A 12561-nucleotide genomic window follows, 5' to 3' on the forward strand; every position below is an offset into this window, starting at 1 on the left:
AGGCGTGAGCCACTGCACCCGGTCTGACGTGCCTATTTCTGGGGTGGATATATTAGTTGGATTATTTTAAGAGAAATATTTTCCTTTTTTTGAAGAAGTAAATAAACTGTATCCTGTTACACCTATTTTCTTTCTTTTTCTTTTTTTTTGAGACAGGGCCTCACTCTCGTCGCCCAGGTTGGTGTGCAGTGGTGTGATCACGGCACACTGCAACCTCCGCCTCCCGGGTTCAGGTGATCTTCCCATCTCGGCCTTCCAAAGTGATGGAATTATAGGCATTAGCCACCGCGCCCGGCCTACACCTGTTTTCTTCTATGAGTTTTTCACTAAATTCCATAGTGCTCCTAACTTTCATCTAAGAAAGTATTCTACCACTGATATTTCCTATTATAACCAAATTCCCTGCTCTGTACAAAAACGTTTGTGGGTATAAATGATGAAAGTCAGTTCACGGATCAAATCCTTCAGTTCTGTCACATTGTGAGAGGCCACTGTTGTGAAAGTAAAATAACTTGTGTTCTAGTTACGGCTCTGCTAAGAATACTCTGGGGGATGTCAGGAAGTCGCTTTATTTGTAAAATGATGAGTTAGACCAGAATAAATTCTCTGATAGAAGTTTACAAGCCAGGCACGGTGGCTCACGCCTAGAATCCCAACGCTTTCGGAAGTTGAGGGGGTGAGGATCCCCAGTGCACAGAAATCTGAGATCAGCCTGGGCAACCTAGTGAGACTCGTTCTCTACCAAAACTAAACAAATAAATAATAAATTTTAAAAATGTATTAGCTGGGCTTGGTGACGTACTGAGGTAGGAGGATCCCTTGAGCCCAGGAGTTCAAGGCTGCAGCGAGCCGTGATCATAGCACTGCACTATGGGCGATAGAGCAAGACCTTAGCTCTGGAAAAAAAAAAAAAAAAGATTTAATAGATTTATAAATAAAGTCCATTCTACTGAGGGAAGTCTCTTATTCAGTTATGAACTGCTGCGAACCTAAAGGCAGGAAGGCAAATTTCCTTCAGTTCGGCAAACACGAAGATCCCACACCCGCGTCATCTGGGAAGAAGGCACTCCGAACCTCAGGCGCTCACTCGCCAGGTTTAAGAGGATGCGCAAATAATAAAAGTCCTCTCACCCAGGAAGCGTTTCACTTCCCTTAGCTGAGCCACACTCCAAGGTGCCGAAGCCTAATTGCTATCCACTCTCACCAATCCGTTACCAAAATGAGCATCTACCTGCTGCGAACGTGGCGGTGACACTACTACAGTTCCTAGCCTGCCTCCAGCCAGCCCTCGCCCGCCCCCACTCCTGGACTCCACAGGCCGTGACTTGTAGGCCCAGTCCACGGCTGGCGGCGGTGCGGGACTCCTGAAAACTGCTTCTCTTCCCTAGTAGGCAGTGAGACCGCAAATTCCAGCAGAATCCTACTCTGACACACTACTGCTTGCCCCGCTCTGAGTCGCATTCCCTCCTTCGGAGGACCAAACTCTCCTCCCGACGCTACTCCGACCTCTGAGATCCCTGAACGGGGCCACGCCCCGGAAGTGGAGTCAGGTCTCCAGGCCGCCCGCTGAAGTGCCTTCCAGCCACTCCAAGCGGGGCTGGGGCCGGCAGGGCGGGCTTGGGGGCGTGGCCGGGAGGCGGGCGGGGATGGATCAGCAGGCGCGGCGCTTGGGGCGGAGCCGCAGCGCGAGGCCGCGCATCTGGGTGGCGGCGGGGACGCGCCCGTGGGGAGAGGCGGCTGCGGCTGCGGCTGCTGGCGGGGGGGGGGGGGGGGGAAGAACCGGGGGGGGGGGGGCAGGGCGAGCGGAGAGCTAGCTGTGTTCCTGAGGCGGCGGCGGCGGCGGCGGCGGCGTCTCCGACGGAGGAGGAGGGCGGGGAAGGAGGATGGAGCAAGCTGGGGGTTGGGGTTGGCGCTAGCCGCAGCGGCTCGCCTGGTACTGTGGGAGAGCGGCGGCTGCTCCTGGAAGTTGTGGTGTCGGGAGCCCAGCCGGTGCCGCCGCAGCCGCCGCCTAGGGCAGTGGGGAGGAGGAGGGAGCCGCGGGGCTTGGCGGGGGTCGGGAGGGAGGGACGTGCTGGGGAAACGAGCTGGGGAAGACGGAGCGGGCTCTGCGCCGGGCGGGCGGGCGGCGGGGGGGCAAGCGACCGCAGCCGGGGGGACGCGGGAGGATGGAGCAAGTGGAGATCCTGAGGAAATTCATCCAGAGGGTCCAGGCCATGAAGAGTCCTGACCACAATGGGGAGGACAACTTCGCTCGGGACTTCATGGTGAGTCTCTCCCCTCGCTGTCGCCTTGTCTCGCCGGCGCCGGAGCCCATCGCCGCCTCTCCCGGCCGGGCCGCCAGTGCTTTGTGTACCTCTGTGAGGAAAGGGGCGGAGGGGGCGCGCACCAGCCCGGTGGGCCGGGTGGTCTTGGAAGCCGGCGGGAATCGAGAGCGCCTCCCGCCGTGGCCTCCTTTATTCTCCCATGTTCGCGACCCCCGCGCGGGCGCCCGGGACGCGAAGGGAGCGGCCGCGCGGCCGAGCCTGCAGCCTGCACCGCGGCTCGCGACCACCTATTGTTTACCCGGCCGGGAGCCGGAGACTAGTGAGGTGCAGGCCGGGGGGTGCTCGCGTTTCCACATCTCCCCGCCCAGTCCGCTCCTCCCAGGAGGGTCGAGGCAGGGTATCTGGCTGTGACCGGGAGGAGTGCAGATCGTGGCTGACAGAGGAACGGGGGGAATTGAGGTTGGCACTAACTCCTGGGATCCCTTTGCTTTAGATGGTCTCAAAGCGGGCAAGGTAGGACTTCTGCCGTTTCTGGGGTCGCAATCATGATCTCCAACGCTTGGGAAAGGATTGTCCATAAGGAATCTCATGGGTTTACCTAATTTCCATTTACCCGCGTCCCGCTTCTCCTCTCCTGAGACCTAGGTTTAAGGTGATCTTGGGGTCCGGTTCCGGGGATAAGTGTGGGTGGGGGGATTATCCTGAAGGAAACCGACTTCGGACTCCCCAGGGGATATTGCCGAAGGCGAAGGGGATGTGACTATCACTTCCTATCCGGGGTGGGGGTGGGGAACTTGGGAACAATAGTCCTGGTGGGGCGGAGGCGTCGCTACGGGCCGAAGCCCTGAACTGGGAGATAACCTTCCCAGCGCCCCCCTCCCCCCGCCTCCGCCACCCCCCACTTTCCGCCCTCTGCTTGTGCAGGCAGGCTTGAGAGGAGGTGAAGGTTAAAAGTCTTGTTCATGAAACTGCTCTAGATACACTATTGCTCTAGCTCACTATGAGGGGGTCAGATCCGAAGGCGTGGGACCAGAAGTCCACTTCCTATGTTACCCACCCCCCCAACCCCCGCCCCTTTTATTTTTCTGCTGGACAATGTTCCCTCTAGGGTTGTTTCCCGGCTTAGGAGGCGGTGGTTGCGGCTGCTGCTCCTACGGATATTGCGCAAGACTGGGGCGTTGGAAACCCTGTAGGTCTGGGGAATGGAAAAGGAAGTGGGACTTTGGGAAGTGGTTGCTCCTTAGTCTTGGCGGGGGTTGGGAAGGGGAAATCAGCTAGGGAAAATTTTTATCCTGGGTAAGGTACACCTCCAAGAATAATCACTTAACTCTGAAACCTGATTATGAAAAGGATACACAGTTAATATCTGTAAAATGAATGGGCAGCAGACATTGGCTAGTTTTTATTTTTTATTTAAAAAGTACAGTAGTTTTTATGGTGGAGGTGATATGACTTAGTAGTGAATACTTTTTCACGTTTTAAAGAGACCGGTCCAGTAAAGCTTAGCGTTAAATTTTTAACTGCTTATAAAATAGGTCCTTGACCTTACACAATATTATACTAGTATCGTTGAGCTTTGTGATTCCCGCCTCCCCAGACCAATAATTGAGGATGGAAGTAAAGTTTTCTCAGTATCTTTTGAAGATTGAAAATATAAGTTAAATAATCTAACTTATTCCTTATTAAAAATAAAAATATTGCTTATATTTAAACATTTGCTCTTGATATTTAGCCTATGTATTTTTGAAAAATTACTTTTTGATCTGAAAGGGTTAAGGAAAAGAGGGTATTTTCCTTTTTTACTATTGAACTTTTATTGTCTTAGTATCTTTTGAATGGTGTCATTTACAGCAACTGGATGCAGTCCCCTTTTTACTACTTTCTAGCGAAAGTAGAAGAAAATACTTTGAATATTTAAGGCGTTTAAAACTAGCTTTTTTTGTTTTTGTTTTTGAGACGAGTCTTGCTCTGCGCTCTGTAGCCTAGGCTGGAGTGCAGTGGTGCAATCTCAGCTCACTGCAACCTCTGCCTCCCAGAGTCAAACGATTCTCCTGCCTCCGCCTCCCAAGTAGCTGGGACTACAGGCGCAAGCTACCACGCCCAGCTAATTTTTGTATTTTTAGTAGAGATGGGGTTTTGCCATATTTGCAGGCTGGTCTCAAACTCCTCATCTCAAGTGATCCACCTGCCTTGGCCTCCCAAAGTGCTGGGATTACAGGCGTGAGCCACTGTGCCGGGCCTAAAACTAGTTTTTTACCATCTTATTTTGGTTATGGAAGAAGAGATGGTGTGGTCCCTGGTCATTTCTTGTTTGCATGCTAGTCACCTTGTTATCCCTAGGCATATACCGACAGGGAGGAGCATTGTTTGGTGATGCGGGCCATCAGGACAGGTGCCCAGCCTCTGAACTCCTGTATTGGAGAAGTAGCCTTAGGGTTCATGCTTTGGGGATGAGTCAGGGATTCCTATTGGAGAGTTCATTTCTTTCTTTCTTTCTTTCTTTCTTCCTTCCTTCCTTCCTTCCTTCCTTCCTTCCTTCCTTCCTTCTTTCTTTTCTTTTCTTTTCTTTTCTTTTCTTTTCTTTTCTTTTCTTTTCTTTTCTTTTCTTTTCTTTTCTTTTCTTTTTTCTTTTCTTTTCTTTTCTTTTCTTTTCTTTTTCAGATGGAGTCTCGCTCTGTTGCCCAGGTTGGAGTGCAGTGGTGCAATCTCCTCTCACTGCAACCTCCACCTCCCAGGTTCAAGCGATTCTCCTGCCTCAGCCTCCTGAGTAGCTGAGATTACAGGCGCATGCCACCACGCCTGGCTAATTTTTGTATTTTTAGTAGAGATGGGGTTTCATGGTATTGGCCAGACTGGTCTTGAACTTTGATCTGACTGACTTTGTGATCTGCCGCCTCAGTCTCCCAAAGTGCTAGAATTACAGGCATGCGCCACCGAGAGTTCATTTTTCAAAGACTGAATGAGTTTCCTTTTTCTTCCGTGATACCTAGGTATAGCTAGGTGATTCTTCACTGGAGATTTGATGACTAAGGCTATTCTTTTATAGGGCTTGTTTTTTTTTTTTTATTTCCTGACTTGATAAGCAATAGCTGTAATTAAGGCAGCTGGTAGTTGGTGTTGCTTTTTCCCCTGACTGGAAGGCTGGAGAGGAACTATGTTCCCCTGGCATGGAAAGAGAAAAAAAAGATTAACTTATAGATTCTAACTATTATTCTTAAATTCTGATGTTGATTAAAAATGCATTTTAAAATCTTAACATTTTATGACTGAGCCTTAGAGTTAATGTGGCTGATATAACTATTCCATTATAAAATAATGTTTATTCCAAATTTGGAAATTAATAGAATAATAATAATGCTTTACACTTAGACCACAGTTCAAATGAATACTCCACTTGCCTGACTCTGGTGACAATGCTCTTTTTGCTCTATCCAGCCGTCCTATAGTCCTATCATTTAAAGGCTACGTCTGTTAATATTTTGTTTTGTTTTGTTTTGTTGTTTTGTTCTGTTTTTGAGATGGGGTCTCACTCTGTCACCCAGGCTGAAGTGTATGGTTGCGATCCTGGCTCACTGCAGCGACAGCCTCTGTGGGATCCCACCTCAACCTCCAGAGTAGCTGGGACTACAGGCCCGCCCCACCAAGCCCTGCTGATTTTTGTATTTTTTGTAGAGACAGGGTTTCCTCATGTTGCCCAGGCTGGTTTCTAATTCCTGCCTCAGCCTCAAAGTGCTGGGGTTACAGATGTGAGCCACCATAGCTGGCCTACTACTTGGTGACTATTTTATATCTTAATTCCATTTCTTTGTGGTTGAGTATTTAGGTCATTCTACTTTCTGCTGTTACATATAATAATTTTGTGATTAAAATTTTTGCGAAACTTTTACATTTTTCACTGTTGCATAAGATAGCTTCCCGGGAGTACTGGGCAGAAGTATATAAACATTTAATACATGTTCATAAACTTGAAAAGTTTTGTCAGTTTATAGAACTGTCAGTAATGTATGAGTGTTCATATTATAATTTTCTTGATCTTTATTTGATGGTTGAAAACTGGTATCTTGTTTTAACTTGAATTTCTTGATTACTATTGAGGATAGAAATTTTCCACCTGTCATTAACTATTCTGTGAGTGTCTATTACTGGCCTTGGTTGTGCCCCATACTGTTAAAGAGGAGACAACTAAGGTACCCAGACTGTATAGAACTTTGTTTCCTAGATGGTTATTTGCATGTTGAAAACATGCTAATTTTGCTAATAAATTAGCAAATAGCTAATTTGTGGCTGATCAGAATTTGATCTCAATTATCTCTACTTTTAGTATTTACAAACTGAGAGATAAATGTATAAAGTAGAGTGGTGCACATTCATGTTTCACAGACCTAGGTTTTACTCCACACAGACTCCCTCTGATGACTGGGGGTTGGGGAGGTGGTCCTGGACCATACTTTGAGAACCAGTGAGCTAATACATGGTAAATGATAAAGGTGATGCTGGGAAAGTTTGAGGTCTTTTTGTGAAGGTTCTTATGTCTATACTATACTTAGATTTTATTCTACAGACCGATAATAGCAATTCTGGACAGTCTGCATTGTAACTCCTAGAGTCATGGAGAAAGTATGGAGGTGTTAAGAAAATAGACATGCTGGCCCACTCCAGCGTCATTCCCCCACCCTCACCTTCTCCAGCCTGCTCCTTGAGTTGTACTCTGAACCTTCACTTACTCAGATAGGTTCTGGTAGAAAAGGTGAGAATCATTAGTCTGGGCTTCTGGAGCACTGCTGAGTCGTTTAAGAAAGGTAAACAATCATTTGTGTTTTACAAAGTTGAGTCTGATGGCAGTATGAAGAGTGGCATTTTGGAAGCTGTCGAAATAGAAGAAGTGAGATGTGAGGGCCTAAAGTGAACTGAGATGGGGAAATAGAGTATATAACACATCTGATAAGAATTAAGAAAGGGGTCTCAATGATTCATTAGATGGGGGTAGTAAAGAAGAAAAGAGTATAGTATTATGACTTGCAAAATGTCTAGCTTGGTATCTGTCACCCAAGGTAGAGAATACCATTTGGTAGAATAAGGAGTGAGGGAGGAGAAACAAGTAGAGGAGACCAAACAACATTGTAGGAGGAAGTTTAGGGGAGAAGAGGATACATTTAATTTTCAACATGTGAAAACTGCGCGTTGCCTCTGAGACATCCAGTAAAAATGTAGAGCTTAAGATTTCTGACAGGATGGAGTTAAAGATGTAGGCATCATCATATAAGCATGTAGGAGATAGTTGACATCATGGGAGTGAATGAGCTTATTCCAGCAAACTTATAGAGTGACCAGCTTTAGGTTGAAGAACATCAGTCTTAAAAGAACAGCCAAAAGAAGGATATACTAGTGATTGTTCCTGAGAAGGAGTGTTCAAGAAGGAGGGAGGAGAACCAGAGATGTCAGAAAAGCCAGGGAGAGTTTCAAGAAAGGAGTTATTACCAGAGTCAAATAATGCTGGGAGGACCGGTAAGGTGAGGTTGAGAAAGTACCCATTCCATTTGGCACGTAGGAGTGCTTTGGTGACTAGAAAAAGCAGTTTGGGTTGGGGTATGGGAAGAAGCCAGATTGTAGGGTAAAGGGTGGGTTTAGCGTCTTTCCATTTTTTTTTTAACATTTTGAAAGTAGAGAGTAGGAGCTAGAGGAAGACTGGTTGAAGGAGAGTGTGCCCCTCCCACTGCCTTTTTTTTTTTTTTTAAGAGAGAACTAGAGAATATTTTTCATATTATTTCTTGTCTATGTGTATATCCTCTTTTGCCTGGAAAGATACTATGTTGCAGTCTTGATAAACACAAAAATTTTCATCATTTGTTTATTCAGTGTTGTGGCTTGCAGGTTTAAAAAAATTAATAATAGCTTTATTGAGATATAAGTACCTACCATAAGATTTACTCATTTAAAGTGTATGATTCACTAGTTTTTTATTACATTGATGAAATTATGCAACAGTCACCACAATCAATTTTAGGACATTTTCTTCGCTTTCTGTACCCATTAGCAGTCACTCGCTGCTTTCCCACAAGCCCCAAGCAACCACAAATCTACCTTCTGTTTCCATAGATTTAAGTATTCTGGACATTTTATATAAATGGAATCATACAATATGTGGTGTTTTGTGACAGACTCCACCTAACATTATTTCAGGTTTCATCCACGTTATAGTATTGATCAGTAGTGCTTTTGGCCTTTTTATGGCTGAATAATATTCTATTGTATAGATACCACATTTTGTTTATCCATTCATCATGTTGATGGGTATTTGAATTCTTTCTACTTTTTGACTAATGTGAATAATGCTACTGTGAACATTTGTGTACAAGTTTCTGTGTGGACACATTTTCAGTTCTCTTGGGTATATATCTAAGTGTGGAATTGCCCAGTCACGTGATAACACTATGTTTAACATTTTGAGGAACTGCCAGACTGTTATCCAAAGCTGCTGCACATTTTACATTCAACCAGGAGTACACGAGGGTTCCAGTTTCTCTACATCTTCACCGATATTGTTGCTGTCTTTCTGATTATAGGCATCCTACTGAGTGTGAACTGGTATCTTCTTGTGGTTAGCTTATAAGATTTTGTATGTCGTAATTTGTCTTTCAAAACTAGAGTGAAATATTTTCCAGTCCTTGCATTTGAGCTAATCTTAGTGCTTACCCAGTGCCACTGGTTTAGTAATATGGTTTTCTTTTCCATCCTTCGATGAGTATTCATCTAAACATATTTATATCTTAACTAACTTCAGAAGTGGAAGTGAACTTTTAAGTAACTCTCCAGACATGGTTCACTGAGACAGTAAACTAAAAATTTAAGCGTTCTCAAGAATGTTTTACTGTATTTACTTTCAAAATATATTAACTTTTTTCCATCAATATTTGACATTTAACTTGGAAAAAGGATTTTTAAAGGATGAAATTGAAAGTAAGACATTAACATTTAGATAGATGTAGGTTTTTTGTTCATATGTTAAATACTTCTGTGTTTCTATAGCACTCAGTTTGTTAGATTCGTAAACATTTACATTTCTGTCTTCCCCAGACTGAAAACCTCCCAGGCTAGAGAATGGGACTTAATTATCGCCGTATCCCCATTGCTTAATATAGTGCTTGGCATTTAATAGGCACTAATGTCCATTGCGTGTGCAGACATTGTAGACAAGCTTAATGCTGTAAGACAGATTTATTCTTCAGGTGAATTCTTCAGTGGTCCAAAGGTTTGTCTTTTAGACGGCCATGAGAACTGCTTCTTCCCCTCCTACACAGATATATTCACGTAACTCTAGTTGTATTTTCAGTATCCACTGAAAAAGAAAATACAAGAGCTACATTGAATTCAAATATTTTAAATAAATATGATTTTATTAGCTGCAATTTCTTAAGGTAACTTCTGTACTTGTGCATCCTATACCCCATGGATAATACTTTGTTGATATTGTCTTAGAGTATTAATAAAATGTCTTCTTTTAAACTTTTGGCTTTGGACTTAATAAAATCAAGATATCATGTCATCGGTATCTCTTCAAAAATGGTGAATTTGTGGACGTTTAGAGAGTGATTATAAGTGATATCTGTTGTTCTCTACTTGCCTCTAGTTTCTTTCCTCATCCAGTTCATTCAATATATCATATTCACTTTCCTAAAATACCATCTGTAGGCTAATGGAAACCATACTGGTTGTACAATCAAGAGATGTGGGCTGCACTGGAAGCATGGTTTAATTTTTATTATAAAAAATATAAGTTAAAAGACTCATTGTTCCCTTTTATGACCATTACAATTATTGGAAATTTTAAATGCATATTTTGAAAGTCAATTCAAAACATCTGATCCAAGTGCTGCTTCTACATCACCTGGAAGCTTCACCCAATTTTGTAACTTTGGTCCTAGTTGAGAATCACAGGTCTATAGGATAAAGTCTATACTGCTTAGCCTGGCATTCCAGAACCTTCTTAACATAATGTCACATTACTTTCCAGTGTTAAACTCCTATACTCTGTGGTATGTATCCTCTCTTCCCTTTGAAGTAAGCTATTCCTGGTCCTTGAGCATACCTACTAAATGAATGAAATCTTGCTTATCTGTGGTTGTACTGTTGAACATACTTTTTCCCTCAGAAAGCTTCCCTTTTATTTATTTATTTTATTTATTTATTTTTGAGATAAAGTCTTGCTCTGTTGCCAGGCTAGAGTGCAGTGGCGCAATCTCAGCTCACTGCAACCTCCGCCTCCTGGGTTCAAGCAGTTCTCCTGCCTCAGTACTCCAGCTGGGATGCAGAGCCTGCCACCACACCCAGCTAATTTTTTTTTTTTTTTTTTTGGCAGGTCTGGCTCTGGCCGGGCTTGGAGTGCAGTGGCGGATCTCAGCTCACTGCAAGCTCCGCCTTTCGGGTTCCGCCATTCTCCGACCTCCAGCCTCCCGAGTAGCTGGGACTACAGACGCCCGCCACCTCGCCCGGCTAGTTTTTTGTATTTCTTAATAGAGACGGGGTTTCACCATGTTAGCCAGGATGGTCTCGATCTCCTGACCTCGTGATCCGCCCGTCTCGGCCTCCCAAAGTGCTGGGATTACAGGCTTGAGCCACCGCGCCCGGCCTAATTTTTGTTTTTTTAGTAGACATGGGGTTTCACCATGTTGGCCAGGATGGTCTCCCCTTTTATTTTATAAACCAGTACTTGGAAGATGAAAAAGCTAAAAATTTAAAATGACTTCACCATGTTCACCAAAAACTTGGAAGCAAAAATGTGATTAATTCTCACTTTCTAGAATAAAAATTTAGTACAGTTTATCTTAAAGCACCTTTTCAAATCCTTTGTAAAATTTGATCTTTAATGCCATAAGAAAAAAAGCCTTTCATTAGATTTGAGTTGAAAACTTGATAAGGTAAATCAGGTGATATGCAATTTCTAAACCACTAGTCTTTTCCAAATATGAGTTGAACTCCTCTTTCAGCATTTTATATTTCGTGTAGTATTTAAGTTTTTTTAGATTCATGCAGTCAAATCTTGACAATTATCTCCTTCCTTCTGAAATCACACAAAAATCTTGTTTTCATTTATACAATATTGTAGGGTCTGTGGCTGGCGTATGGCAGATATAAGAAGCAAACAGTAGTTGCTTCCTAAAAGTTTTTTTTGGAGAAAGTGGAATGTGGACTGTATTAGTCCATTTTCACACTGCTATGAAGAACTGCCCGAGACTGGCAGTTCTTCATAGAATTTATAAAGGAAAGAGGTTTAACTGACTCATAGTTGAGCTTGGCTGGGGAGGCCTAAGGAAACTTACAATTCTGGTGGAAGGCGAAGGGGAAGCAAGGCACCTTCTTCACAAGATGACAGGAAGGAGAATGAACGTCGGAGGAACTACCAAACATTTATAAAACCATCAGATCTCGTGAGAACTCACTATCAGGAGAATAGTATGGGGGATTATAATTACACAGGAATTATAATTCAAGATGACATTTGGTGAGTACACAAAGCCTAGTCATATTGTGGACCACGTTAATGTCAGAGGCTTTGAGAAGTGTGCTAATATCTACATTTCCTATAATAACTTTTTTTATATCTAACCGGCATTTAAAAAGAGATTTTAACAACATTTGAGTGACTGCCCTGATAGGCTCTGAAGGAACGCAAAGATTTGTCTCTGTCATCCATCCATGGTCTCTATCATTTATCCATTCATACAGAAGGTATTTGTGGAGATACCAGAGTGCCCACTATGCCCTAGGTACTGTGTTTTTGAATTGGCAGTTGAAAATATGGCAGTCACTCTCTTCAGGAAGTTTACTAATTGAAGAGACTTGTGAGAAGCAGCAGGACTTTTCCTGGGGGCAGTGGGTGGGCTTCAGGGGAATCTTTGAACCCTTTTAAATTATATGTAATACTTTTTGTGTGTAAGCCCATTTTAGGGGGAAGAAAGTTCATAGCTCTTAGTTTCTCAAGGGGTTTGGGTCCCAAAAGCCTTACAACTTATAGACTAGTGGGAAGATAAGGAGTTTAGGAGCTATACAGTCTTTAATTTCTATCCTGGCCCTGCTGTGATTCTGAGCAGATTATCTAGAGAAGTTGGGGCTGTAATACATACCTGGAAAGAACAAGATAATATATGTAAAGTTTCTAACGTAGTACATAGAAGGTAGTTGAAGGAATTTGAGATGACATATTGCTCCAATGGAAGTATATTCGGAATTTAAACTAGAGAGACAGGAGAGCCTAAATCTGCCTGAATAGATCATGGACAATTTCCACAAAGATGCTACA

At 43.7% G+C, this 12561-nt stretch overlaps 1 protein-coding gene across 5 annotated transcripts in view; it reads left to right on the forward strand.

Moving 5' to 3' along the window:
* Nucleotides 1–1817: 1817 nt before the first annotated feature.
* PTPN12 (protein tyrosine phosphatase non-receptor type 12) overlaps nt 1818–12561 on the forward strand; it is a 105093-nt gene continuing 94349 nt past the window's right edge. For 3 of the 5 annotated variants that reach the window (XM_009203558.2, XM_003896407.4, XM_021936134.2), the window contains exon 1: nt 1818–2264. In XM_009203558.2, the coding sequence (XP_009201822.1) occupies nt 2166–2264 (99 nt within the window). In that variant the 5' untranslated portion in view covers nt 1818–2165. Of the gene's footprint in view, nt 2265–2695; nt 2778–11744; nt 11764–12561 lie in introns of those variants that run through there. The other 2 variants (XM_009203561.4, XM_009203560.3) reach the window with 2 other exon arrangements.

The sequence above is a fragment of the Papio anubis genome, chromosome 4 (assembly GCF_008728515.1).
Source record: "Papio anubis isolate 15944 chromosome 4, Panubis1.0, whole genome shotgun sequence".
NCBI classification, from domain to species: Eukaryota; Metazoa; Chordata; class Mammalia; order Primates; family Cercopithecidae; genus Papio; species Papio anubis.